At 41.3% G+C, this 20,999-nt stretch overlaps 1 protein-coding gene across 6 annotated transcripts in view; it reads right to left on the reverse strand.

The window, feature by feature from the left end:
* The window catches only part of Vwa3b (von Willebrand factor A domain containing 3B), a 172,430-nt gene that overhangs the window by 48,167 nt on the left and 103,264 nt on the right, over positions 1-20,999 (reverse strand). For 5 of the 6 annotated variants that reach the window (XM_063229905.1, XM_063229906.1, XM_023565813.2 and 2 more), the window contains 5 exons: positions 15,023-15,153; positions 13,280-13,416; positions 9,067-9,186; positions 7,691-7,778; positions 7,441-7,597 (listed from right to left, as the gene is read on the reverse strand). In XM_063229905.1, the coding sequence (XP_063085975.1) occupies positions 7,441-7,597; positions 7,691-7,778; positions 9,067-9,186; positions 13,280-13,416; positions 15,023-15,153 (633 nt within the window). Of the gene's footprint in view, positions 1-7,440; positions 7,635-7,690; positions 7,779-9,066; positions 9,187-13,279; positions 13,417-15,022; positions 15,154-20,999 lie in introns of all 6 variants that reach the window. The other variant, XM_063229904.1, reaches the window with a different exon arrangement.

The following is a 20,999-nucleotide window of genomic DNA, read 5'->3' on the forward strand; positions in this document are numbered from 1 at the left end:
CACCTGCCTTGCAAGCAGGCGATCGTGAGTTCGATCCTTGGTACCGATAAAAATGAAAAAGACAAAAAAAAAAAAAAAAAAAAAAAGAAGGAAATACTGTACCATTTTCATACAACAACGGAAAATTGAATTGTTTTTTATTTTAGCAATAGCAAAAAAAAAAAAAAAACCAGGAAAATGAACACTTAAAATTCCAAGTAAGCTGCCCAATAATGTGAGAAACATTTACTTAAATTATAGCATAATATTGAATATTAGTACAACTATTAAAACTCATCCTAAATGATCATTAAAAGAAAAATATTCAGTATAGTAAATGAAGGAAAGTAGAATACATAACCATACTTAGAGCCTGTTAAAGAAGGACAGGTAAAGTTTACCCGGTAACATTTCAGGTGCACTGAAGAGCAATCACAAAACACTTTGAAACAGAGAAAGTAATATCACACTGGTGTTTATGTGTTTATTGTTTATACCTGACTGAACTCGCCAGTTTCACTGTTTTTCAGCTATCTCAGTTCTCCCAGTAGCTATCCCGGAGCCTACTACCACCCTGGCCAAGAGGCGCGGCTATTAGACTTATGAAGTGGAGCTGTAAGGGTTGTGAAAATCCCACACGGGTACATCTTTGATACAGATGCAATGGCCCTGTGGACAGGGCAGTCATGCGAGCTGCTGAGCTTTAAGCGGCAGCTTAAATATCTGCTTTCCAGACTAAAACATCTGCCGGCTCCAGTGAACAACGTGAAGACGGGGCCACACAGTGAATAGTAGCAAGATCACTCTAAGCAGACTTTTCCCTGCTTTGTGAGACTATGTCTCAGGTTTTTAAATCCAAACTTTTAAAATAAACAGATGAGCACGTACTGGCATTGAATGACGTTCTCAGTAGACAGCAGAGTAAAAATGTACATGCAAAATGTTCAGTTTGACATCACTGCGGGAAAAGCCAAAGCAGTGAACAAAGGGTGCATACGTAATAAAAAGGATCTGGCCAGATGACCAGCAGAGACTCGTCCCTGGTGGGATTATAACTCCATTTCTTTTTCATTTACCTATGTTTTCTAGTCTTTCTGTTAAAAAGCTTTCCAATTACATATAGACAGGGCCACAGTACAGATCTGCAAAAGCTAGAACCCAGAGCAGGCCAGAGCAGGATGAGATGTTGCAGAAGACTCAGTGATGATGGTGAGGATGGTGGTGATGAGGGTGGTGGCGACAGATAATGATGTAGGCTCTAACACTGCAGTCCAATCTTCCTAAACTGTTTCATTGTTTTTTCAAAGTAGTTGGGACTACAGAGCTTTGAATCCTAGGCTCGCCAAACGTCTAAAGCCGTCTTATTCTGTATAAGACCCGATGATGAATTAACCTTTTTGAAAGAACTGAGATAAAATTATCTGGCCCATTTCACATCTTATAATGAAGCATTGCCAGGGCAACTTCTCTGCTCAATACTTTATTGCCAAGGTGACAGATCTGATGCTGGCTCAGGAAACTGAAAATCAAAACAGCATTGTATCCAAGAAGAAGAAAGAGCCCATACATAAGTCATGAATGGAACAACAAACAAATGGGGACAAAAGCAAACCCTGCTTCATAATTTTACCCAGACAGATGTGGCCGTGTGTGGAAGAGAGGCAAAAGTCCATTAAGATTCTCAGTGAAGTGGGGGTACAATGCAGGAGTGTTTCCTTTACAGCTCCAATCAGCTGTCTACTTTTTCAGAAAATGTTAGGTCCAAATCTCAAAAAGCTATAAATCTTATGAGGTGGGAGAGATTTTAGGTTATTGTGTTACTATTCTTTGCATGTAGAGCCCAGGATCTGTTCTAGTCAGAAAATATTACAGAATAAAACACACAAATACAAGACATTTGGAATTTGCTTTCTTAGTTATTTTGCATATATGGATAGCAAATGTTATTCATGACTGTGGACACCCTTACTGTGCCACAGATCTCAAAACGTTTTCCTTCTGTGGATCTAAAATGCTGTACCTTCCATCAGTAACCCCCTCTGCTGCCCTCCCTCTCCTGCTCCCGACTCTGCTAAACATCGTTATATTCTCAACGAGGTCAACTTTTTAGGTTCCACATGTAAGTCGGCTCCTGTAGTCTACACACGCATGCACGTGCGCGCGCACGCACACACACACACACTCACACACACACGGCAGGCCAGCCAAGTGATCACGATGTAATCCAGATTGACTTTATTATGCAACATTTTATGCACGTGCGGTGAATGCAGGGCGGATACTTAAATCTTTACAAACGTGCCACAGCAAAGAACGTGTTGCCATTAATCCCCCTCATTTACAATGCACTTCTCCTCCCATCTGTCTTGCCACTTTCAAAAGCAGCTCTGGGGTCCGCTGGTGTGAGCATCTTGAGCTGAGCTGTCACAGCTGCTGCGATGCGTGGAGTTCCTTCCAACGGTTGACCTTTCATAGTCATCCTGACTTTGGGGAAGTCTGAAGTCACCCGATGCAGGGCACGGGGGATTAGGAGAATGAGCACACACAGTTATGTTCGCACAAGCCTGCCTTTCTTCACTATGGTTTTGATGACACCTTGCAAAGACACTCACAATGTGTATTTGAAGCAAGAGGGGGTATTGATCAATGGCAAAGTGTCTTTGGTTGTTTATTACTGTTACTGTTTATTAATTTTACTGCTTTTTGAAAAAAATTTAAACATTCTCCACGTTTTGATCACCCCTCCTACACCAAGACATCTTGGGGCCCCATCAAATGTGCATAATTAGGATCTTGCAATAAAAATCAAACAAATTTAAGAAGTAAAGATATAGCATGTGCTCCGAAGGTACAGCTGGAATGCACCATCAGGACTGCAGTCCTTCACGTTAACGAGGGGGCGTGGGTGTCAGGGCAGCTGCCCCATGCCCCCAGGTTTGTGGGGAGGGTTCACAGTGCTGCCAAGGAACCAAGCACGGTGCCCACGCAGTGCCCTGGCAGAGGCCCACCCCTTCCCTGGGCTGTGCTTCCTAGCGGCAGGAGAGCACAGCATTCTGCAGAGCCCAGCTTCCTCTGCTCCTCCTCCAGGCTGGCACCCTAGGACGGCCCTTGATGTTCTGTGCTGCGGGTGTGACTTCCTGCCTGCCTAGGACCCTCCCCCGTGCTGCTGGGGACCTCCCCGCCTGGACCTTGCACCCCCATACCCAGTGACAAACTCTCCCTGCCCCCATGGCTCCCTGTGCACGGGACCCTCCTCTCCCACCTCACCCCTGTCTCCTCCTTTCCCCAGGCTGGAATGGGACGCCACAGGCCAAGGAGCTTTCTCTGATGGGCCTGTATTCCTGTTCGTATTCTGTTTCTTCTCTAAGACCACCAGTTGTGCATGGGTAGGAATATTGTCAGGCATCCTAGAACCCAGCGAAGGTATACAGTCAGCACATAACAGTTGAGGACAATTATTTCTGTAACAAAAGTCAACATTTAGCAAGAGCTTGGGAAGCACTGTGCATCACACACGTTACTTCTTTGGATCCTGTCACAAGCAGGGAGCAGGTGTGCTATTATTCCCAGAGTGCAGGTCCATGGCATCCACTCCGAAGAACACATCACTGAATGTTGGACCGAGTTACTAAGCTTACTTCTGCATAGGATCCAGAGAGGGAGAGGGAAATCAAATAAAGACTTTATGTCTGCATTCTACTTTGAGGATTTTTTTTTTTTTTTTTTTGGTCTTTTTGAGACAGGGTCTCGCTGTCCAGTTCAGGCTGGCCTTGAGCTCACTTTGTAGCCTAGGCTGGTCTCGAATTCGCAATGATCCTCCTGCCTCAGCCTCCCAGGTGTGATCCACCACGCCTGGCTTACTTTGAGGATTTTCAAAGCACTTCTACATTCACAGAACAAATGATTCTCAGTAAGTATTGTATATAGTTCTCCTCTTAGGAAAGGGACAATATTATATGGTGGCCATGTAATGATTTGGAGAATGGTTTGGATTTAGTAATCAAATTTAAAATGTATACACCCTTCGGGTCTAGCAGTCTCACCTGAGGGCATCTCTGTCAAATAAAGGCTTCCACCTGTGACTCCCGACCCCATCTATGGGCAAGGAAATCTGGTATAGGAGTGTTTGTAACAGAAGGAATCACACAGTGTATCAATCAGTAATAAGGAATAATCTTGCAACTATTGGGAGGATATATATAAATATATATCCATCCTCACAGAGAGGTCTCTAAAATGTAATTTCTAAAGGGTAAAAAGGAAAATCCACCTAACAGGTATCTTATTTTATGCTCATTAAAATATCTGTTCAAGTTATGCTTATACCTACATACGGTGCAGGTAGGGAAAGGGTTAAAATGAAATTGATAAAACTGCTCAGAATGTCTCCCTCCTCCTGGGTGAAAGTGTGTCAGAAGTGCCCATGTCTCGCTCTCAAGGCTTCTGCATGGCTCAGGTACCACACACACAGACTCTACTCACACATCACTCAGGTAAAAACAAAACAATTAAAAGTGAAGTTCCTTTTATATTTTCACCATTTTATCATTTGTTTTTAGTTCTGCTTTCCTTAGTTTTCTGTCAGCATATAGTTCATATATGTAAAAAGTTAAAAGTACTGCCAAAAAGCTTTTAAAAATATGTAAATAAAAAACAAATGTTACAAGCAATGTCACTACACAGCTAAAGAATTAACATTTCGAGAGGCTGAGCAGGAGGGTCAGAAGTTTGAGGCTACCATCTGCAACTCAGTGACTTAGCAAGATCCTGTTTCGAAATAAAAAATAAAATAGAGGTGAGGATAGAGCTCAGTGCAAAAGCCCTGGGTTTAAACTCCTTCAGGGCTTGTTATATATGTCTGTATCACATCTGTCCATCTATGATGTCTAATGTGCTATATATGGAGTTGGTACTCTGATTTTTTAATTCAGAATGATACCAAGGACTTTTCCTCATATTACTTTTTCTTCAGAAATGTGATAGTAATGAACTGATGACATTCCATTATATGAATGTACCTATCAGGTATTTAGGTTGATATCAAGTTTCTCTTGTTAGATATTAAATAGCAATAATTGTTTTCAGCATGCATGTGTCAGGATTTCTGGTTAGAGCACTTCCTTACAGAGTCCTAGTGATGGACTTGCTGGGTTAAATGTCATAGACTCTTAAATCCTCCGAACACATTGCAACAGCATTGCACCAATTTAAATTCCCATTATCAAGACATAAAGTTTCCCATTTTATTTTCTCTTTGTCACTACTGTTCTTTAGTATTTCCTAATCTTGCTAATTTTACGGGAGACAGGGTTGCCTAATTGATATCCAATTTGCGTTTTTTTCTAAGTCACACATTTGGCTACCACTGAAATTAACTTTTGCTTCATTTTGTTTTGCAGTTTTGACTCTCCTCACCCTTTCTCCCTAGATTGTCATTGGATTATTTATCATTTTCTTAATTTTTGTGGTGAGTCTGCATATGTGTGTTTAAGTGGATGCCAATTTATGCACAGACTCACTCATACGGATACACATTGGAGATGCCACCACTTTCTTAAGACACTGATACACACGTATTTAAGACACTATTCTAAGATACTATTCTTAGTCATTGTAAATGTTACGGATATTTTCAACATTTAAAAAACATATCCAGTCTCTAAATCTTGCCTTCCTTTGACTACATGCTTATACTTCCCTGCCCAACTGCATTTATTTTTTGGAAAATTTACTTTTCAATGTGTCTCGGGTTGTTGGGAAGTTTCCAAGGCAGAGTGGTAAGCCTGTGGATGTTTGATTTCCAGGCAGAGGTCACTAAATATATTTTGTTCCAAATAAAACTCACGAGTGTTAATATAACAAATGCGCAGAATGTGAAGAAACTGTCACCAAACTTCCTAGAAGAAATGAATCAGTGTCCAGTTTCTCTTTCATCCCTGAAACTCAGAGGAAGTCAGTGAGAACGAAGCTAAATAAGACACGTGTGTTCCAGAGTAAGTGCCTGTGATGTCAGAGAGATGCACATTAATCTCCATAGTTGTAATTATTTAAATGCAACTAATTAAAAACATCACCAGCTCATCTGTTTCATCCAAACACATCACATCTCAGCTATTTCAAGGCCCTTAAACAAGACCTTTTCTTTTGAAAGGTTTTTTTTTCTTTCTTTTTAAAAATTGTTATTTTTATTTATTTATTTATTGTCGTTTTGAGTCACAGTCCCCCTGTGAAGCTCAGGCTGGCCTTCCATTCACTTTGTAGCCCAGACTGGCCTTGAACTCATAGAAATTCTCCTGCCTCAGCCTCCCAAGTGCTAGTATTATAGGCACAGGCCATGAAAGATTTTTCTGCTTGATTTTTTTCCACTTTCTTATCCCATAAATTTTCAAATATACATTAAGCAGAAAAAAGGAGTTTAAAGAGTCCTTCTCCCAATATTGTTATCATCTAGATTTAATAATTATCAATGCCTGGCCAATCTGTTTTATGTACTGCCTCCACCCAAGCGTCAAGATTGTGTCAAAGCAAAACCCAGACACTTTACCAATTTCTCTATAAGTGCTACAGCATGCAAAAGGTCTTTAAAAGATAACTGTCCCCACTTGGTGGTTGTACAGCCAGGAATGCTACGGATGAAATCATTAGCTGTGGTCGTATTGGCCAGGAAGGTGCGGGTCTTCCTGGTCATATTTCTTTCATGTCCCTCATCCCTCTGCAACCCGGCTGCTCTAATGAACTGTTCTAATTAAGACCAGGTTCACCTTGTTACCAGATTCCTTGGTAACCTTGTAGTACAACTGTACTTAGGGACACGGCCCAGGCCCTTGTACCTGCTGCAGGCACCAAAATCTGCATGTGCTCGAGGCGCTTCCAAAAAGTGCTGTGGTCTCTGCTCATAACTTGTGTTCATCCTCCCGCGGGTTTTAAATCATCTGCACAATACTCCTGTACCTAATGCAATGCAAATGCTGAGCAGGCAATTGCTATACTGTATCAGTCAGGGAATAATGACAAGAGGGAAAAACATCTGTATGTGTTCAATACAAATTTTTTCGTAGCTATTCAATCTGAGATTGGCTGAATCCATGGATTCAGAGTCTGCAGTGTCAAGGGCCAGAGGCACCCACTCAGCCTTCCTCGACATCTGGCGCTTCAGAGAGGGTGAAGGGCACTCACAGGGCCTCTTCCTCTGACTTGGGTAACGTACCCCCAGTTTTCAGACATTTCTGCTGTACCACTCTTCCGCCCACAGCAGTGAGCCACAAACTGCCAATGAAGGCCAATTGCCTTGGCTTAACCAGAGCTCAAAGGGCGTCTCTCTCCTTGTCACTGCCTTCGCAGATCATTTCCTCTGATAGCTGAAATACATTACTGCTATAACTGCACAAGAGATCGAAACGGATTGTTTTTCATTTGAGCAGAAAGTAAAATAAATCCCTCCGGCAGGGACAATCCAATTACCTCGTCAAAGACCTTGGAGAGCACAAGCTTATCCAGGATGGGGACATAGGTGGGGCTGTGGGGCACCGCCGTCACCAACAAGGCGTCCATGAGGGTGAGCTTCTTGGCCTCCAGGCCGTGGATCTGGAGCCAGGTTGCCGAGGACATCTCTGAAGATCTAGGAGCACGCGATTGTGGGCTATAAAACTTTCTGCCTGGTTGGTAACAAACAAAACATATCAAAGTTGTCCTTGCAAATTAAAGCACTCACTCCTTGCTGCAAGTTTGGCTCCCTTCTGTGGTCCATCTTCCTGACAGATCATCACCCGGGTTCTTGCTGGTCAGTAGGGGGCTGAGGTCTGCAGAGGGAGAGGAGGCAGCTGTGTACATTCCTGATTTATAAGGTTTGCATCAAAATGAAAAAAGGATCACAACCGTTCAGTCCAGCTGTGACTGAAGCTTCTAAGTGGGCTCTGGGAAAGATGCATTTGGGGTTTACCTACAGACAGAAACACGGGTCCCCTGAGAGAGGGACCCCTGGGGCTGCCCCAGCACACTGTTATTACTGCTTTGCACATCCTCTGCACCCCAGGTCCCCTGAGATCTCTATCCCTGCAAGAATCACACGTACGCATTCTCTCTGTCTCCAGGAAACATTTAAAATGCTCCATAAGAATACTGTGAACGGATAGTTCAGTGAGCTCAGACATCTTGTACTTATAGAGGAGAGACTTGCTAGCCATCTAAGGTTCATTCTGCAGCTCCTTAGTTCTATGGGGAAATCAAAAGACTTTGTTTCATTGTGAGCTCACATTTTGAAGTTAGTATTTGGGATTTTAAATGTGTATCTTTATATAACACTGGATTTAAAAATGGGAAGGAGTATTATTGACAAGCAGCACTTAGACAGAGGTGTGCTTGGGTACATGCTGATTAAGAAATCATAGTCTATTCATGTCCTAAGAAACCCCACCCAGTTCACCATACAATAAACCCTTAAGGCTGTGTGTGTAACTGCCAGCTAATCAGAAGTGAGGAGCAGCACCGCGGTAGCGAACTTGATTAGCTGTGGTGAGCAACTACTACTTGGGGGACTCTGTGTGTGTGTGTGTGTGTGTGTGTGTGTGTGTGTGTGTGTGTGTTTGGGATTTATTCATCAACTATTTGAAATATAGAGAAATACTATAAGATTTCAACTTTTAAAGTTTATTATTTTAAGAGTAATGCCATTTATGAATAGTAATAAGTACTGAATGGACAATGCAAAGTCCCCTCACATTTAGTCCCCAAAGTCTGACATTTGGACCAAAGAGTGGCTCATTGGATGTGGACACCCGTGAGTGAAGAGAAGAAAATGGTCCCACTCTGAAGTACAAGAGTGTCCAATCAAAAGCCGAGAGTGGCAGCAGGCATGAGCACTGGCACCGGAGTTACACGAACTGCATGTGTTAAACACCCAAGTCTGGGCCCTAAGCCCATGGACTCAGTGGCAGCCCTGGTTTACAAGGACTCTTTGCACAGGCAGTGATCTGGGAACATTTAAGATACACTCTGTTCCCCCCACCCTCCACCCAGATCCTTCTGGAATAGGGACCCTGGGCAAAAGGAAGCCAGTAGTCCCCTGAGAGAGGGACGCCTGGGGCTTGCCTTGGTCACTTGGAGCAGAGCTCCAGGTACCGGAGGTGGAGAAGCTGTCCTCCCTGGGTTTGAAGGCTGAGCTCTTGAGGGTGAACATCTGGCTTCTGAGGAGGCTGGTTCTGGTCGATTCTGTTGGTACCAGAAGGAAAGATGTTGAAGGAATTTGGGAGGGAAGGAGAGACTTCTTTACATACCACTGTTTCAGTGGATCTGTGAAACAGGAATGCAATTTAGTCTCCCGGCCTCAGGGGATGGGGCGGCTGCCAATAAGCGAATGCTGTGATAACAGCCCGCTCTGGTTCCAGTCTGTGCCTCTGGTGGGAAGAAACGCACTTCTGAGCTTGCCGAGGTTGTCAGCAGAATGCGCTGCCCTGCAGCTCTAGGACTGAGATCCTTATTTCCTTGGTGGCTCTTGGCCAGGGGCCTCTCTCGTCTCCTACATCTCCTGCATCACTTCCGATGTGGTCCTGCCTCTTCAAGCCAGCAGCCATACACTGAATTCCGCCCGGGGCTCAAACCTCCCTGGCTTGGTTTTCTGCCACCAGCTAAAGAAAGCTTTTGCTTTTTTAGGAATTCTATTGCTCTCTCCTACAAGAAAATAGATCACTGGCATGAAGATTAGCAGGTGATCTGCAAATGGTCTACCTTTCGTACAGAAGAGGATACCAGTGGTCTCCACACAAGCAGGTGGGAGGGTGCTTTGTAACGCTCACTGTTTTTCTAGGCAAAAAAGAGGAGAGCTCAGTTACAGCTACTCTGTAACCAATAGTTAAAAAAGATAACTTTAGATAACACTATGTAATATATCAACTAGTAGTGATTTCTTAATGTTATTTTTAAAAATTCTGTATCATTTCTATCCTTTTTTCTGTTTTGCTTTTTTTTTTAATTAAAAAAAGGTAAATTTTCTTGGGCATTGTGTGATCAAAAAAGATCAATGGCCAATACAACAGAGCTGAGTGCCTATGGTGACCACAGTGGCAGATCACCTTGACCAGAGTCACTAGATGTTAGGCTTGATACACTGTGTCACCTTGAGAAGTTTAACTAAGAGACTCAGCAGGGAGCCAGCTTTCTCACTTTGTAAACACCCCCATCCTGTGCAAGAGAAGGGCACAGAGATTGTGTGAGGGCTACATTACCTTTTGCTCTGACTGCTGCCTTGAAGTGTTACCCCAGTGCCCTGCCACCCTGCCTTGGAGACAGCTGATTATGGACTGAAACCTCCACAAACTGTGAGCTAAACAAACCCTTCTTTTCTTCATTTTGTGTGTCGGGTATTTTGCTCCATCGATGAAAGAAAATTAAGCAAGACACTAGAGAGTAATAAGCAGACACACAAGTATGTCAAATGCAAATGAAATGTAGCTCTCAAAGTCCCCGAGCATAAAGACTGCACTAGTCCCAACCTTGCAAATATTGAATGAAAACATATTTATCTGAAATCAGATTCTAGCATTTAACTACACTGCAAACTCTGTATAGTCATTCACCACATTTCAGTATTCCTGGACATTAGCAATGGAAGTAAAATAAAAATTCGGCACACAGTACTTTCGATACCAAGGATCCCAGTCTAAGGGAAATAGTGAAAGTCACAAAGGCCACTAAAATGCTCAGGGCAACTGGTAAACAGCGGCTGTAGTGCAGGACGGGTTTCCTGTGGGAAGCAGGCGGATTGGAAGAAGGAACGGAATCACAGAAGTGGCGGTATAGGAAGCCTATTTGTCCCCCATGGACCCAGGACGTGACTTCCATGTACAGAGACTTCAAGAGCAGGTAGCGATCACACGTGAGAGGTTGGGGTACAGAGAGTGCCTGTTCCAGGAGGCCTCTGGGTCCCTGTGAGCTTGAAGTCTTCCATCTGGCTTAGGGACAGCGGTACCCAGGAGGCAGCCCTGGGAGAAGCCACCACAACCCTCCCCTGGCATTCCAGCCTGAGAGCCCTACAGGGACACAGAAAATAAGCTCCAAAATAATACCATGAAGGCTATGAAAATTAAATTGCCATGCTGAATTTAAACAGTGTGATTACTTCCCCAAACAAAAGATATAAGCAAAGTCCAGAATCCCTAATGTAGACAAAACATCCAGGAGGTTATCAAAAAAAAAAAAACAAAAAACACATGTCTGATTAAGAATTAAGAAACCACACATTAAAAAGAGAAAAAAAAAGAAAAAAAACCAAATGATTCTGTCAAGATGAGTCTGAAGTTAGAATTATCTTACAAAAATTTCAAATGATCAATTATGAATTCTCTTTGAACAACTAAAAAATTAAACTGATGAAATTTCTAGCAAGACTGAAGAAAAAAGACACAAAGTACTATTATGAAAAATGAAAGGGAGGTACTACAACAAGTCTTGAAGGCACTGAAAAGTTAAAAAAATACAACAAACCTATTAATTCATAAGCTTGTAATTTAAACTTGTATTAATCCATGAATTCATAAATTAAGTCTCATAAATTTGACAAACTAAAAAAATACAGACCAATTCTTTTAAAACCACAAACTCCAATGTTGGAACTTAGGACCCTGGGAAACCGAGCACGCAGCTCGCCTCCCTGGAAAGTGACTGTGGTGTGGCAGGTTGCAGTCCATCCAGGGGGAGAACCACCAGTGTCTCCTGAGATCCACACCATGTTGGATCTTAGGACACTGGGAAATCAAACAACCAGCCTGCCTCTTTGCTAAGCAATAGTGAGCCCACTGGTGCATGGGCTGAGTCAAACATTCCACTTAGCAAATAGGAACCAGAGATCTGAGCATCTCTTGGGAGGTTGACCATAGCAAATAAGGGGGATTTCCTTCTACCGTCTCTTTGAAGGCAAATATTTTTATTACTGTTTTGCTTTATTCTGATTAATGGTACTGCTCTATTCAATACTCTGTTTTAATAAGTTCTATAATGTTCTGTATTTCATTTTATTTTGATAGACATGATTGAAAGAACAATTATTGTGAAGATAATGAGATATAGTGTGACACCTATTATTGTTATGCTGGTAACCTGCTGTGAAGTTTTGTACCAATTTTTTTTTTTTTTTTTTTTTTGTCTTTTCCCTTTTTATCAGTACCGGGGATCGAACCCACGACTGCCTGCTTGCAAGGCAGGCGCTTATGCCGCTGAGCTAAATCCCCAGCCCTAGTTCTGTACCAGTTTCACTGTACTGTCTCAGTTGGCTTTATTCTGTCTTCTTCTGTTGTATTTTACTACCTTCAAAAAAAAAAAAAAAACCACAAATTCCCAAATCCAAACACAATAAAGTAGGTAATGATGTTAAAGCCATTATATAAATTGAATTGTTAAGAAAAACATCTTGAAAAAGAAATCTCTAGGCCCAAGTGGCTCCATGACAATTTATCCAACATCCAAAAAATTATATCAATTTACAGGGAAAGAGAAGTGGAACTTCCCCACTCATTTTATGTTAGGGTTAGCTTGATGCCAAAATTGGAAATACTTTCATGTATTTTGTTACAAAACTCTTTAACAAAATATTGGCAAGTGGGATCTAGCAATACAGTAATATATTATACATACATACTAAACAGGAATTACTCAAGGTATGCAAGGCTGTTTGACATTTGAAATCAATGGAACTGACTGTTATCAATAGACCCAAGAAGAAAAATCACACATCCATTGACATAGAGAAAGGATTTGACAAAATCTAAGCCTATTTTATGACAAAAGCTTTCAGAAAGCTAAGAATGTGGAGAATCTCCTCAATTTGATAAAGAACAAGCACCCAACCCTCCCCAAATGACCAAAGTGCATAGACTGTGTAAGACGGCCAGGCACATGACACACACTTTCTACCTGTACAAATGAGGCCAGGAAAACTGGAGTAACTTGAATAAGACCTGTGGATGGTTTCAATGTCAATATCCTGCTTTCAATATTGTAATACTGTTTTGTAAGATAACATCATTGGACAAGGTAGGATGCAGGTGAGGTCTATGGGTTTGTGTGACCATACAATTACTTTAATAAAAATTTCAATTAAAAACCTCACCAGGGGCTGGAGATGCAGCTTAGCAGGAGAGCATCTACCCAGCATTGCAAGGCCTTGGGGTTTGGTCTCCATACAGCAGTAACAACAATGACCACAAACCCCCATAGGCTTAACAAAATACTGTGGGAGTCTGGTTTTACTGTGTCACCTTGCTTTGAAGAAAACACAGTAGAGTCAAGCTCTTTTATCACTGATACCTACCTGCATGGAGGACTTTCTTTTTCTGTGTCTTTTGATTTGATAGGTCCCAGGGTACTTTTGACATATTTGGGAGCGAGGTTGGTGTTGATTCAATATCAGATTGAAGTTTTGCTATAGAAGAGATTTCCTTTTGATGCCTATTTTGATTTGGATAAAAAGTAATAAAAAACAAAAACAAAACAACACAACATAAAAAAAGGGAGAAAAAAGAGAAAATCTATCAAGAAGGAAGCATTAAGGTGGTGGGTTCCTGTTATAAACACTGCACACTTAGAGAAATAAGCCCTCCTCTATTCAGTTAATATAAACATAGGCCTTTGCCCTGCCTCAGGCACAAGGATGGGTGGAAGATGCGGGGTCTCTACCACGGGTCTGTTCAATGCTGTGACCTTATTGAAGTCACTGGATCCCCCCTAACTTACTCACTTTTCTCATCTAGACCTGAGGCAAAAAAAAAAAAAAAAAAAAAAAAAGTCACCTGAATGTGACCAGATGACTTGTGGGAGGCAAAGCTGGGTGTCAACACAGAACAATTACAGAAACCCAAGTTGTTAACCCCAGTCAACCAGCAACCCAGATAAAAGCCAGGAAGGGAAGCTCCTGCTCAGGACCTCCCAGGCAAGCCAGCGATCTCTGTAGAGCACTCTGAAAGTGTCTGGAAATCTCCAGTACTTGCCCTGGCATTCTGCCTCTGAAGCTCTGAACTTAGTGGCCACAGACTGGACTCTTTTCAGGGCAATCTCCTTCTCCAGCACTGTGACATCTACTCTCCTCCTCCTCCAGCCCCTTCAACATGGTGCCGGTCATAGCTGAGTGTAGAATTAAACTTTCCTAAGCTTGTTAGGATCAAGTACCCAGCATGCACAGTGTCCCTTCTCTGAGGTTAACTAAGCCACAGCACTCACAAGCCAGGCACACTCTCTTCAACCCAGTGCTGGCCTCTCCCTACTGTTACCCCCAGGCTCTATGTAGATGAGGAAACCAAGGCCCAGCAAGGTTAGCCAACTTGTGCAAACACCTAACAGAATTGTAAGACACTTCTCTGCCTCCTCCAACTCTCAAAAATGACAAAAAGAAGACCGTATCCACTTCTCAATCAAATAGTGGATATAGTCCACTCATCAATTCAATCTCCAGGAGATAGGTGGGCATTTAGTCCTGAGATTTTAAGTCTAATTAAAAAGAAAAAGATAATTGATTTGCTGGCTAGAAGTGTAGAGAAGGTAATTTACATTTGAGTGCAGCTCATTCATTTGATGCTGTTTTTCTCACCCAAATTTGCTGAGTTTAGAAAATGTGCTCCTGTAAATGTATCCTAAATATTTAAAAATTAATGCCATGAAAGGCTGTGGCAGTGAGTGTTTGTAAACCCAGTTCTCAGGAAGCTGAGGCAGGAGGATCACGAGTTTTATTCTAGGCCAACCTATGCTACAAAGTGAGTTCAAAGCTACCGTGACCTACATAGCAAGACCCTGTCTCAAAAGCTAAAAGCAGGGGCTGGGGATTTAGCTCAGCGGCATAAGCACCTGCCTTGCAAGTATGTGGTCATGAGTAGGATCCCTGGTACCGATTAAAAAAAAAAAAGACAAAAAAGATTTTTTAAAAAAGCTAAAAGCAAAATAAAAAACAAATGATATTCGTGCTATGTGAATATTTCACTGTAAGAAATCTTGCAGATTTCAGAAAAGAGGAGTGAGAGTTTGAGAGGACCCTGGCCCTGGGTGACAGAGTGGGCACACTCACTTGCTGTTGCCTTCCCTCTCTCCGTTGTAACACCAGTCCACGATCAGGGACTCAGAGTACAGGTCCTGCATCTTCTCCAGGTCTCTGTACCCCTGCTCCATTTCCCGGAGCAAAAGCGTTAGCTCCCCGTCCTGCATCATGAAGTTATATGAGAGAGTGCAAATTTTAGACACTTCTAACCGAAAACTAACTGCAGTGGAAAGAAAAACCTCAAGAGTTTCATGGGACTCCTTCCATTTCTAGCCAACCTTACAAACATACAAAGCACCTACGATAAACTGAACACATAAAATTTATCGCTAGGGAAGCTCAGACATTCACACTTGTAAAATCTTACGATCAAGGTAACAAACTCGTGTGTAACCCCCAAGAAGTCTCCTGCACCCACTGTAAATCTTCTTCCTATCTACAGCCTCTTTTCCTAATTCTCAAGAAACGACTGAGTTTTCAGTCCCTTACTTTCAATTTTCTAGAATTTTTATATAAATGAAATCAGAGATACTTTCTCTTTGCCTCCCTTCATTCATGTAAATATTCTGAGACTCACCCGTTGTAATGTGAGTTTGTTCTTTTCGTTGCTGAGTAGTATCCAATTGTACACTACATATCAATATCTCCTGAACCATTCCCGTCTTGATGGGAAATTATTTCCAGACTTGGGGCACTGTTGGTAAAGCTATGAATATTTATGTCCAAGTTTTTATTTGGATATCTGCTTTTATTTGGATATCTGGAAAGCTAAGATGGGATACTGTCATGGATGAAAAACTGGTGGTCAACTTAACACCAACTCAATTAAACTGGGTGGAACTGGGTGTAGATTTCCACCTGAGCAAAGTTGTCAGCATAAAAAGACATGAAGAGCAAAAGAATAATGTTAGCATTGTGAGTTTTCCTAACTGTTGTTGTTTGGAGCTGTTGGTTTTCCTCAAGGAGCTTGTCATGCTGGCTCTGCTGATATGAACTCAGCCAGAGGAACTCAGGACCTTGTTGCTGAGAGTAGCTGCCGTTCACTTTGGGGGAGCTCTGGTCCTTACTCTGAGCATCACTTCCTGGCTCCAGAGGGCAAGATGTGTGCTGTTTAATCTTCAGGAGAAGTTTGTTATGCAGGCTTTCTGATATGTACTCTGCTGTTCTCATCATCAGAGGAGTTTGGGACTTCATTGTCACTGAGGATGGCTATGGTACTCTTCAGGAGAGCCCTGGTCCTTACTTTGAGTGTCATGTCTTGGCTCCACTGCAGAACCCCCTACCTACTGGCACAGATCCTTCACCCCGCTGGCACAGACTTTTAAGCTTCCACCACTGACCTTTGGGCCTTCCCAGACCTGTGAAACATAATTCATGAGTTGTGGGCTCTCAAACTCCAGTTGGTCTCGGGGGAGGCTCTGGGTCTTCAGCTGGACTCATGCAGGACATTTCCATGGGATCCAGGTCCTCAGGTGGATTTTCTAGGTCTGTAGTGTTGTGGACAGATTTCCTACACTTTCTTGTATTTAACTCTGGGTGACCATTATAAAATCATGCTTTGAATTCTGTGTCCTGTATGTAATTGTTCTCTTTTCAATTCCTGATTACAACAGATACTGAAATCACATAAATGGTGATGTAGACCTTTCATAGAAACTACCAAGCAGTTTTCCATACTTTCTGTACAGTTTGCATCCCCACCAGGAATGCACAAGAGCTCCAGGTCCTCCCCATCCATGCACGCATTAAACATTTCAGTTTTAGATGTGCTCAAACCCGTGTTAACATCACCTAACTATGGTTAATGCACATGTCTCTAATGACTAGCGGTGCAAATGAGGAAAGGAAGCTTTTCACGTTCTTATTTGCTGTGCATGCATCTTTTTTGGCTTTGTCTGTTTAGATCTTCTGTCCATATTTTGAGTTTTCCTCATTTTTGGGACTTGAAAAATCTTTATATATTCTGGGTACGAGTCTTTCATTAGGTATGATACAATTTGAGAATATTACCCCCCGGTGCACGGCTTTTCTGCTCATTATGACAGCATTATCATTTAAGAGGAAAAGGCTTCATCTGAATTAATTCCAATTTATCAACTTGTTTTTCTTAGGGGGATATGTTTGATATACTCTCTTTAAAAATCTTGGTCTAACAAAAGGTTTTTCATATATTCTCCTCTCGAGAGTAAAACACATAGGCTTTACATTTAGGTCCACGAACCATCTTAATTTTGGAATATGGTATGAAGTATGAAGTGAAATTATTTATTTGCTTACAAATATCCAGATGTCCAAACCCTATTTGTTGGGAGGGGTGGACTGTCCTTTCTCAAACAAATTGCTTTTGTTCTGTTGTTGTACATTTGTTAACCTGCATGCCAGTCTATTTCTGATCCTTCTAATTCTGTTATGGGTCTTTTTCCTAATACCAACACCTCCTTGATTACTGTTGCTTCAAGATAAGTCTTGAAATCAGATAGTGTTGGTCCCCCAAGTTTGTTCATTTTCAAAGTCTTTTGGCTACTCTAAATTCTTTGTGTTTCCCTAGACTCAGTTTGTCAATTTTTATTTTCACAAAGCCAGCTGGGGTTATTAGGGGAATTGTGTTTGAATCAACAGATCAACTGGGAGAGAACAAATTACTTAATATTATCAAGTTTTCTACCCATACATAAAATATACGTTTCGGCAGTGTTTATAGTGTTCCCTACAAAGGCATTTTGCATATTTTGACAGATGTATCCCTACATGATTCATGGTTTTTATTCTATTGTCAACGATTTCACTTCAATTTTCAATAGTTCTTTGCCAATATGTAGAAACAAAATTCATTTTTAAATATTTTCCTTTGTGACTTACAGTCTTGATAAATTCAATTAGTTCCACTGCTTCTATGTGTATTTCATTTGATTTCTACATAAATGATCGCATGGAATGAAAATAAAGACAGTTTCACTTCATTCTTTCCAATTTTGATGCCTTCTCCCCTAGTTTTTTGTTTGAATCAGAACTTTCATTATGGTGTTGCACAGGACTAGGGAGAACGGACCATCCTGCAATTTTTCTGATATTGACAGGAAGAAGATAATACTTTACCATTAAAGCCCGGTGTTGGCCATACGTTTTCTTTGTAGCTGCTCACCGTCAGACTAAGCCCACTCTATTCAAACCTTCGCGGAAGCTTTTAGTGGAAATGCACATTAGTTTTTATAATTATTCATTCATTGTAGAAATTAGTGGATTCATGAGACAGTCTCAGTCACAGCTGTGTCTACTTGTTCGAATGCACCCTGCTCCTCTCTGCTCTCTGGCCTTCTCCCCCATCCTTTCCTCCTCCCACGTCAGTCCTTCTATTGGCAGGTCATTTTCTCTGCTCTTTTGTAGTGTCTGCCCAGCTAGGAAAAGATACAAAAGGCAGCCTCACAAAAACAGTAAGATGTACCCTTATTCACCTGATTCACACTAACTTATTGGCACTATGAGAGGTTCAGCTTTTTCCCAAGATCAAAATGACCATGAGAATTAGACATTTTGAATGAATTCAAGACATCAAGGCACCCAGTACAGTGCCACTAGATACCTGAGAAAGGACTTCCAGGCTGCTTCAGAAAGTGGCACAGAATGTGAGCTAAGTGTTCAAAGGAAAGGGGAGTGTTTTGATGAGGAGTAGTTGCAACATGTGCTTTACTGTGATCATTTTTTAATAAGTTTTTAAATTCAGCATATTTGCTGATCACACCCTGTACATCACCGCATCAGCTCCACAGCTACCTTGCTTTGCTCGTCAAGAACAGAGTGCCTGGGCTGGGGATTTAGCTCAGGGGCATAAGCACCTGCCTTGCAAGCAGGCGGTCGTGAGTTCAATCCCCGGTACCGATAAAAAAGAAAAAAAAGTATAAAAAGAACAGAGTACCTGCCACATAAATATGGGATATTTGTGAGCGTTGCTGTGTATGTGCCATTTTGAGTGACAAGCACGGTCATTTGGAAAATAAGCATTTTCCCTGTTCTGCTTTGCATCTGAAGGAGAGAAGGTCAACAAGACTTTGGCATTTATTATTCTGTTTTTTCATTCTACCAGCCTATTATGTGATCTCTTGAGCTAAATCTTTCCTTTTTACTTTAAATTAGAAAACGTAGAGAATGCCGCATCGCACGGTACCTAGGTGCCATATTTATATAGAGATCATTCTTTTCTTCAAACCTTTCCTCAGGTGAAGGTTGCTAAGACAAGAAATCCTATTGTCAAAGCTTATTATAATGATTAATAAATACTTGGATATCTTATAATATCACAAACACACACACATACACACACACACACACACACAAGAAAACACACAGTATTTGTCCCTCTGCATCTGGCTTTGTTGCTTAACATGATGACCTCCAGTTCATTCCATTTTCCTGTAAATGTTATGACTTCAGTCTTTATGGTCAAGCAATACTCTATTGTAGAAATAGATTATTCATCTACTGATGAATCTCATTCATCTACTGATGAGCATGTAGGCTGATCCCGTAGCTTAGCAACTGTGAACGTTGCCATAGTAAACACGGGTGTGCAGGTAACATTTTTGTATGCTGATTTCATTTCCTTTAGTTATACACCCAGCAGTGGGATAGCTGGATCATGTTTCAGTTTTACTTTTAATTTGTTGAGGAAACTCCATCCTGTTTTGCATAGCAGATGCACTTTTTAGAAAAGTTTTCTCTGCATTTATTGAAATGATTTTTTAAGTTAATCAATTAATTAATTTTGTCTTTTGGTGACAATGTCTTGCTACACAGTTCAGGCTGCCCTTGAATTCACTTTGTGGCCCCAGCTGGCCTTGAACTCATGACAGTCCTCCTGTCTCAGTTTCCTGAGTGCTGGGATTACAGATGTGCACCACTCTGCCCAGTCTATATGATTTTAAATTAAAAAAATAAAACGTGCTTGGGAAAAAGCATGTTAACATAGTGAGGTACATGTTGATTTTAAAATGTTAAAACAGCCTGGGATTTCTGAGATAAATAAATCTACGTATCTTGGTCATGATCTATCATTTGCACTAATCTGGCAGTATGGCTTGGGGGAACAGGCACACAGACCCACAGAACAGGTATGGAGATACATCTGACACATATTTAAGATATTATTGATGTAATTTGCTAAATTTTGTTTGAAATTTCTTCACCTATATGCATGAGGGATGTTAGCCAATAAATATCTTTATGTTTTTGCGAGGTATTGGTATCACAATAATGTTAGCCTCATAGAAGAGTTGCAAGTATAATTCTTTTTTTTTTCCATAGTGACATGATCCTTTCAAGTATAATTTCTTTAACAGATACAGGGTTACTTAAGTTTTATGTGAACATAAATGTTCATTCTTTGAAATATATGTCCAAGCAACTAGGTATTTCTAGAGTCATACAATAATTACATTTTTTGCTTTTAACTATCTACAGATTCACTTACGAATTTTTCTTTCAGTATCAAGACTAAAAATTCTTCACCTAGCCCTAGGTCCTCATAATTTTTTCCCACATTTTTTTAATATATCTTTTATGTTTTCTAGAAGTTTTATAGCTGTATGTTTTACATTTAAATCAGTTCTGATTATTATTTGCACAAGATGTGAAATTAGATTGAGGTTCATTATTTTGCCCATGGATGTCCGTTGCCCCGTCACGTGTTGAAATGGCTATCTTTCCTCCACTGAGCTGCCTGTGCTCTTTGTTGATGTCAGGTGGGCGTACTGTGCGGTTATATTTCTGTGGTTGTTCTATAGATCTACGTATCTACCCCTCAAGCCACACTGTCTTGATTAGTGCAAATATACACTAATCCCCTACAGTCAGTACAGTGCTTTTTCCTCTTGTTACTTGCCTACACTTTCCTGCTTCTTTGTACTCCTGGTGACATTTGATTGAATGTCTAACACTGTCATTTTTACTTTTGGGGGTGGTGGATATTTTTGTTTTTGATAATCCTTTTGGAAGTTTATCCCGGGATGCCATT

The sequence above is a fragment of the Cavia porcellus genome, unplaced genomic scaffold (genome assembly GCF_034190915.1).
Source record: "Cavia porcellus strain 051 isolate PalLab524CR breed Dunkin Hartley unplaced genomic scaffold, mCavPor4.1 scaffold_18, whole genome shotgun sequence".
NCBI classification, from domain to species: domain Eukaryota; kingdom Metazoa; phylum Chordata; class Mammalia; order Rodentia; family Caviidae; genus Cavia; species Cavia porcellus.